Source organism: Suncus etruscus, chromosome 5 (genome assembly GCF_024139225.1).
Source record: "Suncus etruscus isolate mSunEtr1 chromosome 5, mSunEtr1.pri.cur, whole genome shotgun sequence".
NCBI lineage: Eukaryota > Metazoa > Chordata > Mammalia > Eulipotyphla > Soricidae > Suncus > Suncus etruscus.
Genome location: NC_064852.1, coordinates 11,219,590 through 11,246,839, shown reverse-complemented (window position 1 = coordinate 11,246,839; position 27,250 = coordinate 11,219,590). Strand labels below are relative to the sequence as shown.

Below are 27,250 nucleotides of genomic sequence, written 5' to 3'. Positions count from 1 at the left end.
ACTTTGTTGATCTCCCATCCCTTATGTGGTCCCTGAGCCCACCAGGAATAAATCCTGAGCATAGTAATGTGTGGCTCTAAAAATATCAACAAAAAAGCAAACCAAGAGGATGCAATGAATTGCAAGTCAAAAGGATGTCACTTATTCAAAACCTTATTCATGCAACAAATATGTTATGTACTAGTTCCAACATTTAAACTCTGTTCTGTTCATTGAGTATATAACTATGAAAGGGCTGGAAACAAACTATGCAACTGCAGCACTTAACAGGTCAGGACTACAGATAAAATAAAAGAGCTCTGTTAAAAATACCTAGAAGGGGGGGTGGGTGGAAAAAAACAAAAATACCTCGAAAGTGCTAGTGTAGGACAGACCATGGTTCGATCCCCCAGTGTCCCATATGGTCCCAAGCCAGGAGTGATTTCTGAGCTCATAGCCAAGAGTAACTCCTGAGTGTCAAACGGGTATAGCCCAAAAACCACACACACACACACAAATACCTAGAAGGGATGGAGCACAGTGGTAGGGCATTTGCCTTACAGCAGTTGACCAAGGATGGACCCTGATTCGATCCCTGGTATCCCATATGGTCCCCCAAGCCTGCCAGGAATGATTTCTGAGTGAAGAGCCAAGAGTACCCGAGAGCCGTGGGTGTGACCCCAAAACAAAAAAAACTAAACAAACAAAAAGAAAACCCTAAAGAAAAGGACCTGATTTCGCTTTTTTAGATAAACTCTCTAAAAACTCGGCACTGCGGCAGATAAGGTGTGCCTTGCACATGGCTGACCTGGGTTTTACTGCACCCCATAAGATACCGAGACCACCAAGGAACGATCTCTGAGCAGAGTGCCAGGGCAAGCTCTAAGCACTGCCAGGTGTGCCCCCCAAACAGACAAATTTGCTGATTCAAGGAAGGGCAGATGCTTAGAGCTGGAGCACATGAGGGCACATCACACTCCAGGTAGCCATGTAAAATCTCAGGCCTTCCAAAGCACCTCCCAGCTTAACCCTGAAGCCCTCTAGCACTGCCAAAGGAAAAAAAAATTATTCTAATAGTTATAGTTATATTACATATACATATAGGCATACCGAAACATAAAACACATACAAATACATAGAAGGTCTTAATTAACCAAGATTTTACTGCATTTGTCAACTGAAGGATGTCTACCTGGCGCTGAAGAGATGGGGCTCAGGAGTAGAACCTACAAGAACTGACTTCTGCAACTCACAATCCGATACTACCTCTGCCAGAGAAAAACCAGCTCACCAGTTCCTGGGTATGTGGCAGTGTAGTCTGACCATCACACAGGCAATGAAAAACAAAACTGCTTGCAAACTTCAAGCAGTCCAATTTCCTTATGTTCCAAGCTTATGAGAACCCCTAAAACCTATTTAAGTTTTCACAAACTAGCTATTTTTAGCTAGTTTTTTTTTAGCTAATGCTTTTTCTTTTTTAAAAATTTTTATTTATATATATATATATATATATATATATATATATATATACACACATACATATTTTTTTAAAGGAACAAGTACTTTTAATGATAGCTTCCCTGTCTCCAATACTCTCTGTGAGCAATATGAACTTTTAAATTTTTTAAAAATGAGGGCAGGGTCACAGCATTAGGACATGGTTGACTCAGGTTTAAACCCTAACATCATCCATATATAGTTCCTGAAATACGCCACGAGTGATCCTTTAGTGCAGAGCCAGAAGTAGCCCTGAGCACCACCAGGCATGGCCCCAAAACCAAAACAAATTAAGAGGACTGGGCTGGAAAATGGGCCATATCTCGTGAGGCCCCCCGATTTTGAGTTGTAGCACTGCAAATCTGAGTATTTAATCACCAGGTCTTATCTCAGGACTAAAAATCACTAAGAATGGCCCTGGGCTCCCAGGTACTTCAGGAGAGAACCCATAAAACTTTTCAAAGTCCCAGGAGGAAGCTCAAACTACTCAAAACACTGTATGGATCAAAAACTAAACGAATCAATAAACCAAGTAATCAAATGTTATAAACACACCTAGAAACTGGCCTTACCTCACAGTCCCTTCTGATACATTCGGCACCGATAAGGTCACATCTAGTGAAATCTGCAGCTGGCTTCGTAAGATGGACATCATCCGTAAGGCCTCCACCTCACTCCTGGGGGCATTCACCGAGGCACAGCCTAAGTAAGTTAGTTTACTGAAAACTACGCTGTCCTCGTCAGCCACGGGTGTGAAGGGACTCGACTCGCCGGAATCTGAAAGAGATGCAGAGCAGGTGGGCGCTTTCCTTTTGATGCTTTATTGATATGAGTATCAAATAAACTTCTTGTAGAAGTTACATCTAAGTTCTAAAGTTAAGTCTTGAGCTCATCTGCCAGTACCCGAGAAAATGTCCCCTGGAAAAAGACATGTCATACTCGACTCTACTGATGCCAAAATGTGTCAATCCCTAATCTAACTTGAGTCTTAGATGTGATTTAGCTGCCTTTTCCCATCTGCTCTGACTTGATAACTTTACATGGACAGGAAAAAATCTACTTAAAATTTTAGCACTCTGAAAATCTTTCTCTAGCCTTACTTCTGATCTGCAGTTATAAGTACTTCTTTCATTATCTTTTTTTTGTTTGTTTTGTTTTTGGGCCACACCCGGTGGGTGACCCTCAGGGGTTACTCCTGGCTATGCGCTCAGAAGTCACTCCTGGCTTGGGGGACCATATGGGACCCCGGGGCATCAAACCAGTCCGTCCAAGGCTAGCGCAGGCAAGGCAGGCACCTTACCTCTAGCGCCACCGCCCGGGCCCCTACTTCTTTCATTATCTTATCACTATATTAAGTTATCCCAATTCTCCAATTGTACACTATAAGTATAACTTTACTATCTTACTTTTCCCAGTGAGCTTTTATTGTTTTTTGTTTGTTTGTTTTTGGGTTTGGGTCACACCCAAGGTACTCCTGGCTCTGCACTCAGAGTCGCTCTTGGCAGGCTCGGGGACCATATGGGATGCCGGGATTCGAACTGGGGTCCATCCTGTACTGGACACATGCAAGGCAAACACCTTACCACTGTGCTATCACTCATGCCTCTCCCAGTAATCTTTTATAATGGCCCGTTTTCTCCTTTCTTGATCAGTCTTTCCTCTCTTTTTCAAGGTGGGAATTTTTCCTCAGAGCAGCACACATATTTGTACCAATCATTTCCTTCTGTTTTGTCATCATTCCTTCAATCCCCTCTTTCTCGGAAAAAATCTTTAAACTGCTTCCAAAAACTCTCGACATTATTTACCTACTTTCCCTCTCTTGCTCATAACTGACAAGGTATTAAAGGGAAATCAGAATGGAACATTGATTATCTCTAATAATTTCCCTAAAGTAGGATCTGAGGATTCTGGAAATCATAAGAGAATAGTTTTACTGCTAGTTCTGAGCCAAACCCAGTAAGCAATGGGTATTAATTCAATCATTAATTCAATTCACTCAAATTTTAAAAATAATAACCTTAAGTTACGGAGTAAGGCAGCAATACTAACCTCCTTGTCCAGATTTCACCGGCAGGCTCATGTCTGGTTTTGGGAGCCCTACTAATGGCACCGGGTTAATGGTGGAGGATGCGGAGAGTTGATTCGAAAGAGGCTCATCTCCTTCGCCATCCAGGTGCGACCTTTCCACAAGCTCCTTGTCCCCCAGCTGGTCATCCATTGGAGGATCCATCAGCACATCTGCTAGCTCTTTCTGCAGCTGCTGCTCACTTCCATTCCCTATAATCTAAGGCGCACAAATACACGCAATCAGCAAAGAAGACAGGCCACCACTGATTAAAATAGGTCTGCATTCTAGAAAAGACCATCAACAGTTCTTTTGATACAAAGACATCTTCTGAATGTTCCTTTAAAAATAGAGTAAGGAAAAAACAAACCTAGTACAAATCATGATAATGCAGTAAAGACCTGCAGCTGCTCTTAGTTCAGTTTTCCTTGAGTGTACTGAATTTGAGACTAATACCCAGAGGGTGAAAATGTCAGTTCTGTCAAAGTTACTAAAAGTTCTCCATGGTGTGAAACATGTGTGAAACAGTGAAAACACTTATTTGGTGAGAAATGAAGATCTTTAAGAGAAGTACCTCCAGCAGATTCTTTTATTGACTTTTGTTTGTCTGGGAAAACACCTGGCAATGCTCAGAGCTTACTTAACTCCTGGCTCAGCACTGAGAGATCGTGCCTCAAAGGGCTGGGAGGGGGAGGGCAAACAGAGTCTAAGAAATCAAACTCTGGCGGGCCAGAGAGATAGCACAACGGTAAAGCATTTGCCTTGCATGCAGTTGACCCAGGATGAACCCAGTTAGATTTCTGGCATCCTACAGGTCCCCCAAGCCTGCCAGGAGCACAGATCCAGGAGTAACTGGAGCATCGCCAGGTGTGGCCCCCAAACCAATCAATTAATAAATAAATTGCCTGGAAAAAAAATCAAACTCTGGTCAGCTGCATGCAAGGCAAGCTCCTTACCGACTATTCTACTACTCTTCCCCACCCCCCAATTCTCTTATTCTGGTTCCATGTTATTAACACAAATTTAGTAATACATTTTTACATTTACTTGACTAAATTATTTCTTCCATAATTCATTTTTCCAAAGAGTCTTTGAAATGAATAAAGCAAGGGAATTGTGGAATAGAGTAACAGCTGGAGGCCTGGGTTTGGTTCCCTGCACAAGATCCTTCTTGCCGAAGCATAATACAGTGCGAAAGGCACTTGCCCTGTACACGCTAACTTGGATTTTATCTCTGCATCCCATATGGCTCCCCAAGCATCGCCAAGAGTGATTCCTGAATTACCCCTGAGCACTGTCTAAGATGGCCCAAAATCTACAAACAAAGTAGGGGAGTTAGAGGAATAAAATGATCAGGGGGAAAGAATGGGGTAAGAAGGCTCTATTTTATTTTAGGTTTTTGGGTCATACCCAGCTTTCCTCAGGTTTACTCCTAGACTTTGCACTTAAGGATCACACCTGAAAGGGCTCACGGGACCATATTGATTGTTGGGGTTTAAACCCTGATAGGCCCGCATGCAAGGCAAGTGTCCTACCTGCTGTACTCTCTCTCTACACTGTACTCTATTTTATTAATGTCACGTACATTTCTGGCGATGATAGTTTATTATAAGTTGATCAATAAGGAAGGAAAAAAGTGCGCTATCAAGTAAAGGCTACTGAACATGAAGGAAAACTACAAATGATATAATCCAGTATTTTCACTAAATGCTTATTCAAAAAATGCAAGAAAAATCAGCAAGAGAATTAATTTAGGCAAAGGATGTTGTGAGGGAGAAAGGAGGGCTGATTTAGGAGATTTCTGAACACATAAAATGACAAAAAGTAAAGATGAATGAGACAACAAAGAGAATGTCTTCTCAACAGAAGTTCTGATCTACCAAGGAACCCAGATCAATCGTCTTTATTGGGGGACGGCTCCTAAATGGTGCTCACGTAACTGGGAGACCACCACAATTGATTCTAAAATAATGGGTGTCAGTCATTTAGGGCTAGGGCCTGAAGATGCAGTGCCAGTTTCTACCACTAAGGGGGTACCAGGACCACACGCAGCAATACTGGAGTAGCCAAGTATGGGGGTATCAAACCTGATCTCCCACAATATCTTGAGTCCTTCAATCATCTATTTGTTTGTTCTTGTTTTGAGGCTGCACCCAGTGGTGCTCAGGGCTTACTTCTGACTCTGCACTCGGGTGTCACTACTGGCAAGTCTTCGGACCATATGGCATTTTGAGGAATCAAACTTGGACCTACCTGCCCACTGGCCCTTCAATCACCTTTTTACAACAATTTAAGCTCATCGTACCCTTTTCTATAAATTCCTATTAACAGAATTGTTTGGGTTTTGCTTTCCACTTCTGAGGAGCCTGAGTTCTCTCTTAAGCATCTTTTTTCATCGCATTATTTCCCAAATAAAATAAGTTTTTTGTTTTTTTGGTTTTTGGGTCACACCCAGCAGCGCTCAGGGATTACTCCTGGCTCTATGTTCAGAAATCGCCCCTGGCAGGCACAGGGGACCATATGGGATGCCGGGATTTGAACCACTGTCCTTATGCATGAAAGGCAAACACCCTACCTCCATGCTATCTCTCTGGCCCCAATAAAATAGTTTTACATTAAAAAAATTTATTAAGAACCATCAACTGGGCTGGAGAGATAGCACAGCAGTAGGGCGTTTGCCTTGCACATTGCCAACCCAGGAGATGGTGGTTCGATTCTCGGCTTCCCACATGGTTCCACATGCCTGCCAGGGGCGATTTCTGAGCAGAGCCTGGAGTAACCCCTGAGCAATGCCCGGTGTGACACAAAAAAAGAGAAGAACCATCAACTATTTCTTGCTGTACTGAAGATTTTTGTTGGGGGGGAGGTAGCTAGTCACACCCAGGGATGCTCAGGGGTTACTCCTGGCTCTGCTTTCATGAATTACATCTGGTGGACTCAAGGGAACATATTGGATGCCAGATAGAACGTGGGTGGGCCATGTGAAAGGCAAATGTCCTCCCTGCTGTACTAGTGCCCCAGTCCCTCTTGCTGTCATTTTCCTAATAAAATTCTAACAGGTCAGTTACTCAATTTCTTTTATTCTTTATCTTTTGTTTTTGTGTCACATCTGGTGGTGCTCAGGGACTACTCCTGGTTCTGCACTCAGAAATCGCTCCTGGCAGGCTCGAGGGACCACATGGGATGCCGGATTCAAACCAACATTGGTCCTGGGTCAGCTGCGTGCAAGGTAAACGCCCTACCGTTGTGCTATCTCTCTGATTCCTCTTTATTCTTTTTTTTTTTTTTTTTTTTTTTTTTTTTTTTTTGGTTTTTGGGCCACACCCTGTGACGCTCAGGGGTTACTCCTGGCTATGCGCTCAGAAGTTGCTCCTGGCTTCTTGGGGGACCATATGGGACGCCGGGGGATCGAACCGCGGTCCGTCCTAGGCTAGCGCAGGCAAGGCAGGCACCTTACCTCCAGCGCCACCGCCCGGCCCCTCCTCTTTATTCTTAAAGATCAAAGTAATGTGCACACAAAATGTCAAATTTTTATTGTGTTTTGTTTTCTTTTTAAGCAATACCCGGCAGTGCTTGGGGTTCCTCCTGGCTCTGTGCTTATAAGCTAAGCAGACTCCTAGAGGGCTCTGTGGACCATATCAGATGCCAGGATCAAACCTCAGTTGGCAGCATGCAAAATAAACTGCCTGCTGTGCTATTGCTCCAGTCCTCAAAATGTCAATTTTTAAATGCTAAAAATAATAATTTAAACATAAGCTTTAGGTAATTAGACCAAAAAAACATAGTCAAAAATGTTAAGTTTACACATTCTGACTTACAAAACTATAACAGTTTAAGGCCATCAATGTTCTAACTTCAAACCCACCACCAGTGTCAGCATTCTTGCACCAATGACCAATCAATGACATCCCTCTCTCCACCCCACTTAAAAATATATTAAATTTAATTAGAGAACCGCAAGTTACTTATTAATAGCTGAGTTTTAGAAATATATTATTTCAACAGCAATCCACCACCAGTGTCAACTTCCTCCCTCAGTGCATCCATATTCCATCTATCCCCTCATACTCCAAGTCTGCCACCTCGATAATTTTATTACAAAGTCCCCCACCCCATTTCCTTAACAATGCACGTTTGTTTTTAAATTACTTATTATAAGTAGGGCCACATGCTTACAGTGCTGACTTAATGATTTTTATGTAGTTACCTCATCTCTGTATTACTAGAATATTCAAGACCTTGACAAGTGCACTTATGTTGACAGTCCACCTCAAAAAATTTTGGAGACAGAGGTTACAGGTGTTAAGGCACTTGCTTTGCATGCTGCCACCAACACCAATTTGACTTCCAGAATCACATATGATCATCCAAGACCAGAAGTCATTCCTGAGTACAAAGCCAAGAATATCCCCAGAGTACCAGTGGTCCAAACTCTCCCTCCCATTTTTTTTTCTTTTTTTTGCTATTCCTGGTGGTGTTAGGTTAGGAGTAGAGATAGAGGAGACAATGTATCATGCAGAGTGGGGCATAGCATTATAGAATCTGGGGCTCCAGAGTGCAAAGCACATGTTCAACAATGACTATATCATTTATGAGCCTTCATTCAGTTCAATGTTTAGTCACATGCAACACATGCAGTATACACGTGACTTTTTTTTTTCAAGTAAAAAAAGAGTTTTATTTGGAGGTATTGAGGCAGGGGAGATAAGAGATAAGATAAGAGAGTGTAATGAATAATGCACTCTAAAGAAAGCTTGGGCTTTTCCAAAGGTCGGGAAGGCCCCAGTACACAACCCAGCATGAAAGCATGAACGTTTCCATCTCTAGAGGGGAGATGCGGTGACATGTGCTCGGGCACCATGGACCCAGGTAACACATGTTCCTACCCATGACTTTTTAATCTGGGAATGTTAAAGAATGACTTCCAGGGCCGGAGAGATAGCACAGTGGTGTTTGCCTTGCAAGCAGCTGATCCAGAACCTCCGGTGGTTGGTTCGATTCCCGTTGGCATTCCATATGATCCCCTGTACCTGCCAGGAGCTATTTCTAAGCAGATAACCAGGAGCATCGCCGGGTGTGGCCCAAAAACCAAAACAAAAAAACAAAACAAAAAAAAAAAACAACAAAAAAAAGAATGACTTCTGAGGTTCTTAAACTTTTTTGGCAATCATCAGAACCACCTAGAGAACAAACTGAAACACAAACTGCTGGCATCTAACTGAATTCTAGCACTTGAAGTCTGAGGTGAACAGGATCATCTGCAATATTCACACGTTCCCAGGAGGAGGTCAGGTGTGCTAGCATGGGAATATGCATAAAATATGGTAAAATGGACTTTGTGAAAAGACAAGTCATATACTTGGAGAAAATATTAACAAATTTTATTTGAGGAGGAATTTAGATCTGAAGTTATAGCGAACTCTTAAAAAGCAATAAGTAAAATGCCCTTTTAAAAAAAAGAACATTTCAATAAAGAAGTTATCTACATGGCAAATAAGCACATGAAAGAAATGCAATTATCATGACTTAATAGGAAGATGTAACTAAACTGGCATGCCTCAAGATACCTCAAAGGCCAAATTGGGGGTCTGAAAGGTCGTATAGAGGGTAAGACATCTGCCTTGCATTTGTCTGACCTAGGTTCTATCCCCAGCACCAGTCCTGAGCCTGCAGGACTGAGCCAAGAGGAAGCCCTAATCATTGCCATGAGAGAAAGTTCAATGGGCTAAAACATGCACCAGCCAAGAGTAGCAGCTGAGCCCTGCTGGGTGTGGTCTAAAAACCAAACCAAGGGCCATAGCAGTAGTACAATTGGGTAGGGTGTTTGTCCTGCAAGCAGCCACCTGAGTTTGATTCCCATATAGTTTTCTGAGCACCACCACGAGTAATTTCTGAGCACAGAGCCAGGCGTGACCTCAGTACATCCAGGTGTGGCCCCAAAACCAACAAACAAAATAGTAGGAGGAAAAAAAAAAAGCCAGGCATTGTAGGTAAGGATTCCATTTATATGGCATTTAAAAAAATCTAGGAAAGACAAAAGTAGAGAGGTACAGAAGCCAGGTCATTGCTTGCCAGAGGCTAGAAGAGGGAAAAGGAATAAGATGGGAAAAAATTTTTTAAATAAAAATATTTTTATTGTAGGTCTGGTTATGTAAGAGTCTATGTTCACTTTTATGAAAAAGTTCATCAGAGCTCATGAAACTGAGGACAGAGAGATAGTACAGTAGGTAACGTGCTGGCTTTGTATGTGTACAACTAGGGTTCAATCCCCTAGCATTCCATATTGTCCCCAGTCTACCAGGAGTGATTGAGTGCCCTCCTCCCCCTCAAAAAAAAAAATTAGCTCATGAAACTGTTCAAGTAGCAATGTTGCATTTACTGTGTGCAAATGTAATTTTAACAAACTTAAAACAGAGTAATGGTATTACGTAGACAACTGTAGCTGATTCTTAGATCACTCCCTACTTTCCCTTTCCTCCACACATAGCCTTTTTGAATTGTAAAAACCCACCCAGGCTAGATTAGGGACCTACATAGGTTAATTAACATAAGAACCTTTAAATTGGTCATTCCCACCCCTCAGGTGAATTGAATTACTTTGTTCTGTTTACTTTAGCCAATAAAAGCAGCAGGGAGGAACAGGGGAAGCAGGCTGGCTGTTGGATCCAAGAGGCTTCTCAACCCCGTGGCCCTTCACTCTTTCTCCCATGAATCCCTTTATTGCTTGTGCGATGCCCCTACTGCTGACCCGTCCATTCCAGGGTGAAACAAATAAGGACTGCGCCCGCTGACAGTCAATCCCACTGTAATAGGGGAAACTATGCATTTATGTGGGAACATAGATTATATGCACAATGTTTGCCACTCTTAACTTTGCCACTACTCTTAAACTGTTCTAGGGGCCAGAGAAATAGTACAGGGTTACTTTGCAAGTAGCCAACCAGGTTTCAATGCCTGGGATCCTTGAGTCCCGCCAGGAATAAATAAGCCCTGAGTACAGCTGGGTATGGACCCAAAACAAAACCCACAAAAACTCTAAAAATATCAAGTCTATTTATGGAATACAAAGAACTGTGGTTTATACAAAAGATGGAGATTGAGAACATAAGTATTCTTTTTTTTTTTTTAAATGTCTGTCAATTCCTCCAGGATTCTGCTTTGGACATAAAAACCTCACATTAAAGGTTACTCTCTACAATATACTTTTTTCTCAACTGTCTATTGCCATGATTTTCAACTGTCAGTCTGCAGTTATAAAAAACTAAGAACGAGTGTACCTTAAATATAACTGTGAAAGACTTGTAACTCACATTGGTCACAATACCTTTAATTAAATTAATAAACCAGTAAGGTATGAGACTTTTAGCTAAATACTGCAAAATTTTTGTGCTTAAGCTGATTCTTCTGTATTGTGGGTGTACCTATTTTAAACCCTGAGACCCACCCATTTCTGGGAGGGGTCTTGGGAACCGGATAGTAGGTGTAACCTTACCTGCAAGACCCTCCCATTCCTGGGAGGGGTCTGGGAAATGTTAGATAAGGCTTGGACCAAGGGAATTCGGGCTTTTTGGCTCTTTGCCCTTTCTGCGCTGCTGTGCGCTCTGGCTTCTGGGTTTCTGTGTTCTGGTCTTTGACCAGCATGGAACCCAAAGGGAAGATGGCTAACAGAAGATAAGATGCAAGGCTAGCTAAGAATGGCTGTGCTTGAAAGGTTAGGAAATAGGCCACACACACGTGGTGGCTAGGGCTTGAATAAAGTTGTTGCTTCCTGACGCCTGACTGTGAGTGAGTGATTTCACCTGGGCCTGGGACTCCCCGACTGCATGAAGGTTGCAGAGCCACGTGGACTGGGATGGCACGGAGAGAAATCCACCGCCATCCAGCACCATCGTTAATTATTTAATGCAACACTGTATAAAAATTTTTATGTGAATGAATTCTACTGCTAGCCACCTAGAACCAAATGAAAGATCTCAATTACCCTTAACTCCTCTAATTTCCACATTACAACACCAAACCCTCGTAAGCATTAGTCAATGGGGTATTTTTCCCACCTCTGCTTAGCAAATGCCATAGGTAGCCTCTTCCATTTTACACAGATGCCTCTTAGAAAGGTAGGAATTTCCTTAAGTTCTCAATCCTCTATCCTTCCATCACCTCCATTCAATCTATACTTGTGAGGTTAATTAGTTCTAAGCATAGCACTGACTTATTTGTGAGAATGTTCCATGGCTCCTCAATTCTAAAGACCAAAATCGTAACTTCCATTCTATTAGTTTTTACAATTCTACCTACCCTACTTTTCTTTCTCCTATTAGTCACAGCAAATGATGCACCTTTCCCAGAACCCATCCTAAATTTTCTAATAGCTATGCTTTCTATGCCTGTTCTGGTAAGATCTTTCCTCCTCCTCCTTAAGACCAAGCATAAATCATTACCACCACCCCTCCCCACTTAGATCTTAACCTCTATCCTTAATTTCTACAGAGCTGAACCATCCCTTGCTGTTTTGTTTTGGGCCAAGTCTGCTGATACTCAGGGGTGAACTCCTGGTTCTGTGTTCAGAAATTCCTCGTGGTAGTGCTCGGTGGGATCATTACCCGGTGTCAGGGATTGAATCTGTGTTGGCAGCATTTGAGGCAAATGCCCTATCCATTGTACTATTTCTCCTGCTCCTACCATCCCTCTCTTAAGGAGAACTATTATTATATTAATAATATATGTTTAATTGTAGCACTATCGTGGAGAATATCTACTTTAGTGGCCCTCTGACTCAGAGGAGAAATTTTGTTTTTGGGTCACACCCCAAAGCATTCAGGGATTTCTCTTGGCTCTACACTCAGAAATCATTCCTGACAGGCTCAGGGGACCATATGGGACGCTGGGATTTGAACCACCGTCCTTCTGCATGCAAGGCAAACGCTTTACTTCCATGCTATCTCTCTGGCCCCTATCTTCAGATTTTTTTTGTTTTTGTTTTTGTTTTTGGGTCAGATCTGATGGTGCTCAGGGTTACTCCTGGCTCTGTGCTCAGAAATTACTTCTGGCAGTGCTTGGGAGACCGTATGGGATGTTATTGAACCCAGTCAGCTGCATGCAAATCAAATGCCCTACCCACTGTGCATAGCCCTCCAAGCATTAATCTGTGTCCTTCAGAAACAAAACAAAACACGGCCAGAGTGATAGCACAGCAGTAGGGCATTTGCTTTGCACACTGTCTACCCCAGAGGGGACCCGGGCTTGATTCCCAACATCCCACATGGTGCCCTGCAGGCAGGGGGGTCTGTTTGTTCACTGAGAGATGGTAGATGTCAAGGGGGTGCTAAGTGATTTTTTTTTTCTGAAAAGGGGGTGGTAGGTAAAGTTTGAGAACCTCTTGTTTTATGTTATGATTCTTGGCCAGGATTAAATAGAATACTGCAAAACACAAAAACACAAACAATGCACTAAAATTATAGCCCAACAAAAAACCTGAATCTATCACAAATATATGAAACAGAAAAATTAAACAGATATAAATAGTATCTTAGTTACACATAAAACTGTAATCTCCATGAACTATCCAATTAAAAGACTTGGAGAGACTTTTAGGAAACAATCCTGAATTGAAAGATGGGGAAAAAAATCTAGCAAATATAAAGTAATCAAGTTGCTTCTGTGAACACAGGCACAAGTTTGCAAGGACAGAGACTGCATGGTAGGGAAAGGCCAAAGCAAGGTGGTAGTGAAAAACTGCAACAAGAGCAGGCATCTGACAAATCCTAGGCAGGATTCGCACTCGTATGCAGTGGAGCCTGCTGCAACTAGTTCTGCACCAGCAGCCATTGGAAAACTGTTCAATATCAGCCTGAACTGATATAGAACACAATGACAATCTGTACTCTATACGGAGCAAATTCATCTAAAACTGTTATGAGATCAATAATATGACCTAGGGACACTCGTTTATATTTCAGAAGCTACCGTGATTTTCACAAGCTATTACTTTATTCTTATTTGGCTTTGGATGTTTTTTCCTTGTCACACCTGGCAATGCTCAAAAACCATATGGGATTCTGGAGATCAACAGGGGTGGGCAAGGCAAGTGCCCTACTTGCTGAACTATCACTCTGGCCCCAGGAATGACTTCATTCTTGACATCGTAGTAAGTGCCAATTTATAAGTATTTATCTAATATGATTTGTTTGTTTGTTTTTGAGCCACACCCAGAGGTACTCAGGGCTTATTCCTGATTTTGTGCTCAGGGATCACTACTGGCAATGCTTGGAGAACCATAGGGGGTGCTAGGGATTAAATCCAACAGTTGGCTGCATGCAAGTAAGCACTCCACCTGCTGCACTAACCTCCAGCCCAAGTATCACTCTTTGGATATGGGTTGAGGTCTTTTACTGCCCCCATCACCCAATTCCTGGTCTTCAGTTACATTATTTCTTTTTTCTTTTCTTTTTTGGACCACACTCGGCAGTGTGCGGGGGATGCTCCTGGCTCTGTACTCAGGAATCACTCCAGGCCGTGCTCAGGACATATTGGGATGCTGGGAATCAACACCAGGTTGCAGGTTGGCCCTGTGCAAAGCAAATGGCCTACCAGCTGTGCTCTTTGGCCCCCAATTATGAATTTCGATAGAAACTAGGATGCATCTCTACTTGAATTGGAGTTCAAATACCAAACAACTTGTTTTGAAAATCTAAGCCAACACTATTAATATGCAATTGAGGGAATACTAAAATAACATCTGTCCTTTCCAAATATATCATATAAAGGCAATAGCACGCATGGTAGAACTGGCTACGTGTCTATTTCCTTGAGACCAAACTGCATTTAGGGAGCTAAGAACAAAATATTCCTAAAGGCAATGTCATTTCCTGGTCTTAATTTTCTGATTCTAAGTTTATAGCCTGTTTCCTTCACTGCAACAATACCAAGTAGGCCCCAACTTTTTTTTTTTTAAAGATTTTCCAGTTCCCCACACACAAAAAAAACCTGTAGATATTTTCCAGTGGAAATTTTACTTATTCAAGAAAACATGCTTGGGAAATGTGTTTGTGTTGGAGAAACGTATAGATAATAAAAAAAAATTTTTTTTTTTTTTTTTTTTTTTTTGGTTTTTGGGACACACCCGGCTTTGCTCAGGGGTTACTCCTGGCTGTCTGCTCAGAAATAGCTCCTGGCAGGCACAGGGGGACCATATGGGACACCGGGATTCGAACCAACCACCTTTGCTCCTGGGTCGGCTGCTTGCAAGGCAAAGGCCGCTGTGCTATCTCTCCGGGCCCAAATTTTTCAAGTCATATTTCTGGATCATCTACAATTCCAACTTGTTTTGTTTCATAACAATTAGAATAAGCAAAAATAATTCTGCTCAGTTTGAAAGTAATTTAAAAATAAGTATGTAAGAGCTGGGAGATAGTACAGCAGCACTTAGGGTGCCTGCCTAGCAAGACTGAGGCTGGGTTTCATCCCTGCATACCATATGGTCCCCTGAATACTGCCAGGAGTAATCCCTAAGAGCAGAGCCAATAGGAACCCCTGAACTTCACTGATGTACCTTCCCTCCTCAAAAAGGAAAATTAGAGTGAAGCTGAGAATCTGACCCCTCAGGCTGCCTAATGTGCAAAGCATAATCTGGACAGCTCTACTATTTGTACCTGGCAGTTCCACTGCTTATAATCCCTGTTATTGCCAGCAGTGCCAGGAGTGCACTCTCCCAGCCAGCACACGTGAGCACTGCCACTGCGTAAACACTGGAGAACATGCCAGAGTGAACACTGTCATTTCAGAGGACCACCCTCAGCTGAATGTGTGAACATCACCACAATCAAATGAAAAATTCTTGGTCCTCAAATCATTATGCACAGAGGGAATGGGAGGAAAGGGCTTACATTTTCTAAATTGTATTATTGTGAACAAAGTAGCAAAGTGGGTCATAATTGATTTTTTAGGAATATGTTTCCATACCAATCTCTTCACTAACACCCTGTTCCCCTACCCCCACCAGCCAGTCCGGACAGTTTTTTGCTTGTTTTTGGGCCACATGCAGTGGCATTCAGGTTACCCCTGGCTCTGTCCTCAGGAATCACTCCTGGAGGTTCATGGGACCACATGGGATGCCAGGCATCAAACCAGGGTTGGCCACGCACCCACTGTGCTACTGCTCCAGTATGAGAGGCACTTTTAAAAATAATTTTGGCACTGCCAGTAGGGTTTCCTGCATAACACTTTGGACTCCCTTCCCATCCTGTCCCCCTTCTATCCCCGAGAGGCATGCTTCCTCCTGAAGACCACTTCTTGTTGTTTTGGTTGTTTTTGGGCATTTGTTATTCCATCTCATGTTTCTTTATATCCCTCATATGAGATCTTTTGTGCCAGTGTCTCTGGGAAGAGGAGATTAAAAACATCCAAAAAACAAACGGGGGCAAGAGATTCAGAACAGTGGATAAGACTCTTGCCTTGCACAGAAGATCTGAGTTTGATCCCTGGCACCCTGGATGGAATACTGCCAGGAATGATTTCTTAAGAGCTTAGCCAGGAGTAACCCAACCATTGCTAGGTGTGATACAAAAACCAAAACCAGGGGATGGAGTGATAGCACAGCAATAGGGCGTTTGCCTTACACATAGATGACCCAGGAAAGACCCAGGTTCAATTACTGGCATTTCATATAGTCCCGGAGCCTGCCTGGAGTGATTTCTGAGCACAGAGCCAGGAGTAATCTGAGCACTGCCTGGTATGGCCCAAAAACCAACCAAACAAAACAAACAAAAAAAAAACTTCAAACCAAACCAAACAATGAAAATACAGGAGTCTGAACAGCAATATAGTAGCTATTTGCCTTGTATGTTGCTATTCAGATTTGATCCCTGGAATCCCATAAGCTCAATGATTCCTGAGAACAAAGACAGAGATAAGCCCTGAGCACAGCCAGGTGTGGTCCCCAAACAAAAACAACAACAACAACAACAAAAAATAAAATAAAAAGTATACACAGCTGGAGAGATAATACAGGGTATAATTCCAGCACGTGCTCTTCATTCAGGTCATTCAGATGGGTATACCTCTGGACACTATGGGGAGTTCCAGACATTGCTCAATGTGATGCTGCCGAGCTGTGGTTCTGGCCCCTGGAGCACCATGAAAGGGGCACCCAGCTACGGGCCTGCTAGGCTGGTTGTGCAGGGCAGCACCTATGATCATGAACACATCCTTTGAGTGGAGCCTGGGCACCTCACAGCTGCACTCTCAGCACCAGAGCTCCTGACACAAGCCACTTAACTTGTGTGTCATGGACACAAGTGGGCAAGTGCCCCCCGCAGAATCTTCACTGCCCCATCCCCACTTGGCTAGTAAAGCACCATCTCTAAGCCCAGGGACATTAGTTTTATACCAAAAAAAGAACAGGTCTGGGTCCAGAGAGTGTGGCCAACCCAGGAGGGACCAGGTTCGATTCCCAGGACCCATATGGTCCCCCAGTCTACCAGAGGCAATTTCTGAGTGCAGAGCCAGGAGTAGGCCCTGAGCTCTGCTGGGTGCGACCCAACAACCAATCAATCAATTAATTAGTCAATCAATAAAGTTTAAAAAAAAGATCTGATACCCAGCATCCCATGTGGTTTCCCGAACCCATTAGGAGGGATTCCTGATTATAGTCAGGAATAATCCCTGAGGGGCCAGAGAGGTGGCGAAATGATATGGCATTTGCCTTGTACATGACTGACCCAGGACAGACCTCGGTTTGATCCCTGGGGTCCCATACGGTCCCTCAAGCCAGGAGTGATTTCTGAGCACATAGCCAGGAGTAACCCCTGAGCTTCACTTGGCGTATCCCCCCAAAAGGAATAATCCTTTGACACATGTGGCCCCCAAACCAAACTAAATTAATTAAAATAACTTTTTTTTTTTTTAATGAAAAGGGGTTAGGGATGTCACCTCTGAGTATAGCACTTGCACTGATTGTGTGAGGCCCTGGGTTCAATTCTCAGCACTCCAAACTAAAAGCAATCAGTGAAGCGAAATGGATGCAAATTGGTCATTACTGAGACAACAGGAAGCAGCATCTTTTATATTTTGTTTTTTGGGCCACACCTAGTGTTGCATAGGGGTTCCTGGTTCTGTCTTCAGATAAAACACCTGGCATGCTCAGGGAACTATACAGGATGCCAGGGTTTAAACCTGGATTAGTCAAGTGCAAGGCAAATGGCCTATTGGCTGTACTATTGCTCTGGTCCTTATAATTCTTTTTTTAAATAAAATGAGTAGAATTTTTCAAGAGAAGTGTTAAATTAAAAAGAGACAGGGCGAGGAACATACAGTACATCAGTCAGGGTGCTGGTCTTGCATGCCAGTGATTAGGAGAATAAGTGGGAAGAACCGCCTCACCCAAAGCACAGAGCTGTGAGTAGTCTGTGAGCACCTGTGGGGTGAGGTGTTCCCAAATTCACACTGAGGTGCCCCAAATCCAAAACCAACAACAGAAGTCCATTAAACTCTGTATAGTGTCTCTGTCAAGCGGAAGAGTTGATTTCCCTAAATATATTTATCTGGACTAGTTTGTGACTTCCTTTGATGACAAGAATGTGAAAATGATATCATATCTCTAAGATTCAGCTTTGAAAGAAGTTTTTGAGCCTTCACGCCTGCTTTAAAACTAACCTAGTGTGAAGAATCCTGAGATGAAAAAGCAGCATCGGGACTAAGATTTGTGAGCCTATTTTCAACCTACACTTACAAGCAAGAAAATAATTTATCCTTTTGTTCGATGTAAAAAACTATGGGGGCAGTACAAGGAAATCTCAATTCCAACACCTTTTCCTGTGAGTTCCAAAACTTTAGCTCTTATAGAATTTGGCAATCAAAAACACAGCACTGGTAATGAAGAAACTAAACTCAGGTGTAAATTCCCCTAGGGTAGCCACAATGTCAACTCACATATAAAGTTCTAGCTTTCACTTTCTTTCTGCTTCTGATTTGTTCTATTTTCTTAGAAATAGTTATGAATTTAAATATTGTTATTTTCCAAATTCAGCTTAAATTTTGTTGGGACAAATTTAAGTTTTCTAGGGCATTCTATTTCCTGAATTGGACATTACTTACACTCAGTGCTTATGGGAACTAACAAATTGTGAACCAATTATTCAGCAAAAGATTTATAGGACATTTATGTAAAAGAATAACAAACAAAAATTTTAAGTGTTTTTGCTAAAACCACTGCAAAATACACAATATTTTAAAATAAAGTTTTGGGGGCCGGAGAGATAGCATGGAGGGTGTTTGCCTTGCATTCAGAAGGATGGTGGTTCAAATCCCGTCATCCCATATGGTCCCCCTGAGCCTGCCAGGAATCATTTCTTTTTTTTTTTTTTTTTTTTGGTTTTTGGGCCACACCCCGGTAACGCTCAGGGGTTACTCCTGGCTATGTGATCAGAAGTTGCTCCTGGCTTGGGGGACCATATGGGACACCGGGGGATCGAACCGCAGTCCGTCCAAGGCTAGCGCAGGCAAGGCAGGCAGGCACCTTACCTTTAGCGCCACCGCCCGGCCCAGGAATCATTTCTGAGTGTAGAGCCAGGAGTAACCCAGGTGTGACCCAAAAACCAAAAACCAAAAAATAAAATAAATTTTTATTTATGTGACAGTTAAAAAAAATTATCACAATAAATTTCAAGTACAGGAATCAGAGCAGTGGCGCAGGGGTAAGGCATTTGTCTTGCATGCGTTGCTAACCTAGGACTGACCACTATTCGATTCCCTCCCCTCCCCGGCCCCATCTGGTCCCCCGAGCTGCCAGGAGCGATTTCTGAGTGCAGAGTCAAGAGTAACCCGAGCATTGCTGGGTGTGGCTCAAAAAATTTCAAGTACAAAATAAATTAAGGTTTAGGTGTCAGGGTTGAAAATTTATTTATGTACATAAAAATAGTCCTTTATTTCAATAAAGAACTTGAATTTATTTATAAGGTTAAAAACAGTGATGAGGGCCCGGAGAGATAGCACAGCGGCATTTGCCTTGCAAACAGCCGATCCAGGACCAAAGGTGGTTGGTTCGAATCCCAGTGTCCCATATGGTCCCCCGTGCCTGCCAGGAGCTATTTCTGAGCAGACAGCCAGGAGTAACCCCTGAACACCACCAGGTATGGCCCCCCTCCAAGAAAAAAAAAAAAAAGAACAGTGATGAATACAAACTAACTTTCATTGATCTATTTTCTATCTTTCTTTGTATTTTAATTTGGGGGGGGGGGAGTTAGGTCATACCCAGCAGTGCTCAAGGGTTCCTCCTGGCTCAACTCAGGAATCACTCCTGGCAGGCCTGGGGGACCATATGGGATGCTGGGATTCAAACCACCCTCCTTTTGCATGCAAGGCAAATAAATGCCTTACTTCCATGCTCTCTCTCCAGCCTTTAGTTTATTTTTTGGGTCACACCTGGTGACACTCGGGGTTACTCCTGTCTATGCACTCAGAAATCGCCCGACTTGGGGGAACATGTGGATGTCGGGAGATCAAACCTCAGTCCATCCTAGGTTAGTGCTTGCAATCAAATAACCTATTGCCTGCACCATGGCTCCAGTGTAATGATCTATCTTTTTGATCTATCTTTTTAATCTATTGATATATTGATTTATTTAATCAATTTATTTAATATATTGATCTATCTTTTTAATAATTCCATTTATCAATCCTTTTAGTTGGAGCAAGCAATATAAAATATGTTATATGTCTGCCAAGGAGAGAGTTGGGGGTTGGGAGGGAACCAGGGACAATAGTAGAGGGAAGGGCATGCTGGTGGGACTGGTGTAAAACATGGTGTCTTAATAACAAATAAATAAAACCAGTATAACTTAAAAATATCTAGTGGCCAAGAAAATATGGTTACAAAAGCATAATTATGTTCTTATAATGATGATCTCATAGATTTAACAACTTTAATAAATTAACTTTTCGGGCCCGGAGAGATAGCACAGCAGCGTTTGCCTTGCAAGCAGCCAATCCAGGACCAAAGGTGGTTGGTTCGAATCCCGGTGTCCCATATGGTCCCCCGTGCCTGCCAGGAGCTATTTCTGAGCAGACAGCCAGGAGTAACCCCTGAGCACTGCCGGGTGTGGCCCAAAAACCAAAATAAATAAATAAATAAATTAACTTTTCATTTCCCATTTCAAAATTCTGCGGATTGATACACTGCAGAGATGTATTGAAATATTAAATTCACACAAAACTTATTTAATTTTATAATCGTAATGCTACCGCGAAAATGACATTGCTATTTTATTTATTTACTTATTTAGTTCTGTTTTTCAGCCACACCCAGTGATGCTCAGGGGTTACTCCTGGCTATGTGCTCAGAAATCGCTTCTGGCTTGAGGGGACCACACGGGACACCAGGAGATTGAACCGCGGTCCGTCCTAGGCTAGCACACAAGGCAGACTTCTTATAACCTGTGCCACTGCTTTGGCCCTGACATTGCTATTTTAATTTATTGAATCATTGTGATTTACAAAATTGTTTATGACTGGGTTTTAAATACTCATTTCCTTCATAGTGTCCACCTTTCTGCACCATATATCCAGTTTTCCTACTGACTCCTTGCTTCTATGGCAGGTATTTTCTTCTTCTTTTTGGTTTTTGGGCCACACCCGTGATGATCAGGGGTTATTCCTGGTTATGCGCTCAGAAATCGTTCCTGGCTTGGGGGAACCATATGGGACCCTGGCGGATCAAACCGTGGTACATCCTAGGTTTGAGTATACAAGCAAACACCCTATCGCCTGTGCCACCACTCCGGCCCCTCTTCTTCTTTTTTAGATTCTGTGGTTTACAACACTGTATCATGCGTATCACTTTACTTCCTTTCAGCACCCAGTCCTTCTCCAGAATGACCACTTCTCTCTGCATCATTGCAAAACTGATAACCACAGTCAGTTAGCTAATACATGTATCTCTCAAATATAATATTTTCTGTCTGCGGTGAGAAAAAATTAAGGCTATTTTCTTAGGAACTGCAATCCATTTCAGAAGGTAGTATTGTGAATTATTTTTCTAATGCAGTATAGCCATACACACAGAACTCAGAAAGAGAACAGGGGCCGGGCGGTGGCGCTGGAGGTAAGGTGCCTGCCTTGCCTGCGCTAGCCTAGGACGGACCGCGGTTCGATCCCCCGGCGTCCCATATGGTCCCCCAAGAAGCCAGGAGCAACTTCTGAGCGCATAGCCAGGAGTAACCCCTGAGCGTCACAGGGTGTGGCCCAAAAACCAAAAAAAAAAAAAAAAAAGAGAACAATTTAGTTCTGCTAGGTATAAGGGTATTTAGCAATTTGTTTTCAAATTATGTACATCTGCAGAAATGTTCTAATGTTTTTGTTCAGAGAAGTCTCTGGAAAAGGAAACTCTGGTTTGGGTAAGGCAGGATTTTGTGTGTGTATGCCTAGTTATGTTCAATCTTCACCTCTTTGTGAACCTTAAATGTTTTTGTTATTTACTGTATACACTCGAGTATAAGCCGACACCCCCCCCCAATTTACCCCCCCCCCAAAAAAATGGGAAAACTCAGTGACTGGAGTATAAGCCGAGGTGGAAAATACAGCAGCCACTGATCAATTTCAAAAGTAAAAATATATACCCAAAACAATGACAATAATTTCAGAATCAGTAAATAAGTAAACAAGTAAATAAACACATGATTACATTTAAAATACATGATTGTTTGATATACTGTGTATCATTAACATATGACATTAATCCATAGTATTTAATGGCAACTTTAATAAAGTGATAAACTATTTGAGACAGTAAAGCATTGTAAATAAATGGTTGAAAATCCTGAATCCTTAAACTCCAAAACTTCTGATTGTAAGGATTCAGGATTTATAAACATTTATTTACATGACTTTACTGTCATAAATGGGTTTTTCACTTAATTAAATGTGCCATTGAATACTGTGGGCTAACTAGTTCAGTGGCATCCAGTTCAGTTCAGCCACCTACCTCTTCTGCTCAGCAGCAACTTGTGGACTGAACTGAAGCACCACCCCCTCCAGCAGAAGGCAGAAGAGGACTGGAAGCTTTGTGCATTTGAGTTGGTGCGCAGGGCGGACCATTCGGGATACCAGGATTTGAACCACTGTCAGTCCTGGATCAGCTGCGTGTAAGGCAAACAACAACCTATGGCTGTGCTATCTCTGGCCCCCCTCCTTTTTTCAGACCACACCCATTTGATGCTCAGGGGTTACTACTGGCTAGCTCAGAAATTGCCCCTGGCATGGGGGGGGGGAAGGCCCATATGGGACTCCAGAGAATCGAACCATGGTCCTTTCCTTGACTAGCACTTGCAAGGCAGACACCTTACCTCTAGCACCACCTCGCCGGCCCCCCGCCTTATATTTCTTAAGAGTTGTTCTATTCTGTTATTTCTAAAGTTGTTTCTTTTTTTTTTTTTTTGGTTTTTGGGCCACACCCGGCGGTGCTCAGGGGCTACTCCTGGCTGTCTGCTCAGAAATAGCTCCTGGCAGGCACGGGGACCATATGGGACACCGGGATTCGAACCAACCACCTTTGGTCCTGGATTGGCTGCTTGCAAGGCAAACACTGCTGCGCTATCTCTCCGGGCCCTAAAGTTGTTTCTTAAAAGCTAAATACAAACTCATATAGTGCTTAAGAATTTACACCTGGGGCCAGAGAGATAGCATGGAGGTAAAGCATTTGCCTTGCATGCAGAAGGACAGTGGTTCGAATCACAGCATACCATAGGGTCCCCCTGAGACTGCCAGGAGCTATTTCTGAGTGTAGAGCCAAGGAGGAACCCCTGAGCGCTGCTGGGTGTGACCCAAAAACCAAAATAATAAATAAGTTACATCTAAAATGCAACCCCGTCCTGGAGAATGTACCATGCGTGTTTTGAGAAATAAGTGTTTTGTTACAGTTGAATGGAATGTTCTGGAAAGGGCTGTTAGTTCTATTTAGTCCAAAGTATAGTTAAAATTCAGAAACAGGGCCCGGAGAGATAGCACAGCGGTGTTTGCCTTGCAAGCAGCCAATCCAGGACCAAAGGTGGCTGGTTCGAATCCTGGTGTCCCATATGGTCCCCCGTGCCTGCCAGGAGCTATTTCTGAGCAGACAGCCAGGAGTCACCCCTGAGCAACGCCGGGTGTGGCCCAAAAACCAAAAACCAAAAAAAAAAAAAAAAAAAAAATCAGAAACAAAGAGATGGCTCAAAGGGTGGGACAGTTTTTGCAGGTAGGAATGCCAAATTCAATCCCTGATACCAAATGATAGTCTGAAACTGCTGGATGAGTTCTTTTTTTTGTTTTTGTTTTTGTTTTTGTTTTTGGGCCACACCTGGTGGTGCTCAGGGATTACTCCTGGCTGTCTGCTCAGAAGTAGCTCCTGGCAGTCACGGAGGACCATATGGGACACCGGAATTCGAACCAACCACCTTCGGTCCTAAATTGGCTGCTTGCAAGGCAAACACCGCTGTGCTATCTCTCTGGGCCCGCTGGATGAGTTCTTAAATTCCACTGGGTATGGCTTAAAATGCAAACAAAACCTCACCAAAGTAGTTCAAAGTCAGTATTTCCTAAGTGATTATGCGACTGATGTGTGCATTGAGATAAATGGTAGTTAGAAGTCTCCTATTACTAATGAAGTCTGCTTATCTCCAAGTATCTTAGTAAATGCTACCATGTGGATTCAATCTCTATTTAAACTTCATATTCTCGGTATGCTAACCATCTAAGACACAATAACCTAGTTTTTTAAAGTCTTCTGTATCTTTTAAATTTAGTTCTGCCTGTTTTTTTGGTAGTCACTTGCATGAAATAACTTTTCTGATTATTCACATCTGTGTATGCTTAAAACTGAAACAGAGTCTCTCTTGTATAGGATACTACTGGTCCCCTCATCCAAAGCTTTTGTGCCACATCCAGCAGTAATCAGGTCTGGCTCTGCACTCAGCTCAGCTATCACCACCCTTGGTGGTGGCTCAAGGAACCATACATGGTGATGGGGACTGAAACCTGGATTAAGTGATTGAGTGCAAAAAAAAAAAAAATGCTTTACCAGCTGTACTTTCACTCCAGCCCCTATAGTCCTGTTTTTTTGTTGTTGTTGTTGTTTTGTTTTTGTTTTTAAAATACGGAATGCTTCATGAATATGCGTATCATCCTTACACAGGGGCCATGCTAATTTTCTCTGTATCCTTCCAACTTTAGTATATGTGCTCCTGTTTTTTTCACTAGTCAATCGATATGATGATTGAACCATGTAATCTATTTGTGATTAATGGTTAACAGAAAAGGACTTACTTATGTTGTATTATTGTTTTCCACTGTTTTGTAGTTCCCTTGTTCTCATCTCCCTCTTTCACTAATTTCCCTGGTGAATAGATGATTTTTCCACAGTAGTAAGCTTTGATTTCCCCTTCCATCTTTTCAGTATCTAGTTTAAATATTTTTGTTTGCTTTCTTATTTTGTTTTATGGCCACACCCAAAGGTGCTCAGGGTTACTCTTGGCTCTGTACACAAGAGGAATCACTCCTGGTGGGCTCAAGGAACCAAATAGAATGCTGAGGATCAAAACAGGCCATGTGCAAGGCAAATGTCCTACCTACTATCAAATGCCCTATCTACTGTGCTATCATTCCAATCCTGTGTTTTTTTTTTCCCTTTACTTGAGACTTACATAAAACATGTTATAATATATACATTTTACGGAAGGAGGTGCTAGAGGGACTGAGGTTTTGGTGCTAAACCAGATGGGGATTCGCTGTTGCTCTTGTTCCCGGTCATGCTCCCAGAACCATGAGGTGACAAGGATCTAATCTGGATTATTGCATCCAAGGCAAACTTTAACCCCTGTACTATCTCTCCAGATCCCTGAACTGGTTCCAAAAATTCTCAGGCAATCTGGACTGATTCCAAAACCGTAACATTGCACCTGAATCTTTCTGTTAAAAATATAGATTGCTGGGCCCGGAGAGATAGCACAGCGGCATTTGCATTGCAAGCAGCCGATCCAGGACCAAAGGTGGTTGGTTCGAATCCCAGTGTCCCATATGGTCCCCGTGCCTGCCAGGAGCTATTTCTGAGCAGACAGCCAGGAGTAACCCCTGAGCACCACCGGGTGTGGCCCAAAAACCAAAAAATATATATAGAGAGATTGAGATTGCTGCCATCAGTTTATATTCTTGTATCCTTACACATCTCGTAATACATCTAGACAAGAAAGGCTGGCTCTTTATCAGGTTCAACAGGCTCTGTGATTTTGATTTTTAAGACTTCCCCATCAATCATCACCATTACCACTGTAAGCTCCAAAGTCTTTATCCAAAGTTCTTCTGTAATTAACTACATCCTGTTCTGTAACAAGTGTCTCTGACAAAGCCTGTAGATCAAGTTTAATCAACTCATGCAAATTTTTCCCCTTCATTAAATTAGAAAAACCTCAAGTTATGTGCAACAGACTGAAAAGGAGTTCCAAAGACACAGCTCTACTGTCATAACCATTAGCAAGTGGACAGGTTTGGAAATTGAAGGCCTGATTTCCGCAGTTCAGCAATAAGCAATTCAAAGCCATATGGATTCAGCCCATATTATTTCATTGGTATATAGGATTTTTGCCTCTTAAATATTAGACACAATAGGAGACATAGGAAGAAGTTAAATACAAATCGTGAAAGCAGTCTTGGCATGTACAATTTTGTAGTAGTCTAGAATTCGAAGTAAGTCCCTGAACTGGAAGATCCCCACATTTGTCAGACTTTTTTCTTCTGAGCTATATAAACTGACTGCTCTCTGAAATGCAACCACTACCTGGGTTTTCAACTTCAGAGACTAAACTTCGGCTTAGTCTTCAATTCAGTTTAAACTACAAAACAGGGCTGGAGTGATAGCACTGTGATAGGGTGTCTCCCTTTCATGCTGCCGATCGGAATGGACTCAGGTTTGATCCCTCGTATCTCACATGATCTCCCGAGCCTGCTGGGGCGATTTCTGAGAACAGAGCCAAGAGTAACCCCCAAGTCCACCAGGTGTGGCCCCCAAAACAAACAAAAAAAACCATAGTGACTTCAGGACAGCTTCGTAGTCCATTGGATCTGTGAAGTCCATTGGGAAAATCCTCAGGGAACCAAACAGCAAAATTATTATCAAACTGGTTTGAAAACATACTTTGGGCGCAGATACCTGTGGCTTCTAGCAAAGTAGATCACGGTGTGCTATCAACTTGTGTGTGTCATCCTACAATATACTCCCTTCAATACTCTGCACCTGTTGGTGCTGTTACCAACAACTTTGTCTTTGACTTTTACTAAAGCAATGAACACAATGTTACATTACAGCAGAGGTCCTCAAACTTTTTAAACAAGGGGCCAGTTAACTGTTCCTCAAAATGTGGGAGGGCCAGACTGTAGTTTAAAAAAGACTATGAACAAATTCCTATGCATACTGCACATGTATTATCGTGAAGTAAAAAAAACAAAATGCGGCCAAACACAATGTTTAAAATGAGGAATAAGTAAAGTTAAATGAACAAACTTACCAGTATTTCAGTGGAAACTATGGGCTTGCTTTTGGTGGCTTGAGGACCTCTGCCTGAGACTGAGAGGAGGAGTTGAGAGACAGAGAAAAGGAGAGGAGTTGGAGAGTGTGGTGTACATCCCACACTTGTCCGAGAGTGTGGAGCACATCCCACACTTGTGCACTGGGGGCCCGGGATGAGTTGGCTG

The 27,250-nt window shown here is 42.6% G+C and overlaps 1 protein-coding gene and 1 non-coding gene across 4 annotated transcripts in view; both read right to left on the bottom strand.

Moving 5' to 3' along the window:
* The window catches only part of RABGAP1 (RAB GTPase activating protein 1), a 175,560-nt gene that overhangs the window by 121,260 nt on the left and 27,050 nt on the right, over positions 1 to 27,250 (bottom strand). For 2 of the 3 annotated variants that reach the window (XM_049774125.1, XM_049774126.1), the window contains exons 3-4: positions 3,526 to 3,760; positions 2,049 to 2,253 (exon numbers count right to left, since the gene is read on the bottom strand). In XM_049774125.1, the coding sequence (XP_049630082.1) occupies positions 2,049 to 2,253; positions 3,526 to 3,760 (440 nt within the window). The remainder of the gene's footprint in view (positions 1 to 2,048; positions 2,254 to 3,525; positions 3,761 to 27,250) is intronic. The other variant, XM_049774127.1, reaches the window with a different exon arrangement.
* LOC126009725 (U6 spliceosomal RNA) lies at positions 24,654 to 24,760 on the bottom strand. The gene has a single exon (XR_007495940.1). It is a non-coding gene; the product is annotated as a U6 spliceosomal RNA (small nuclear RNA).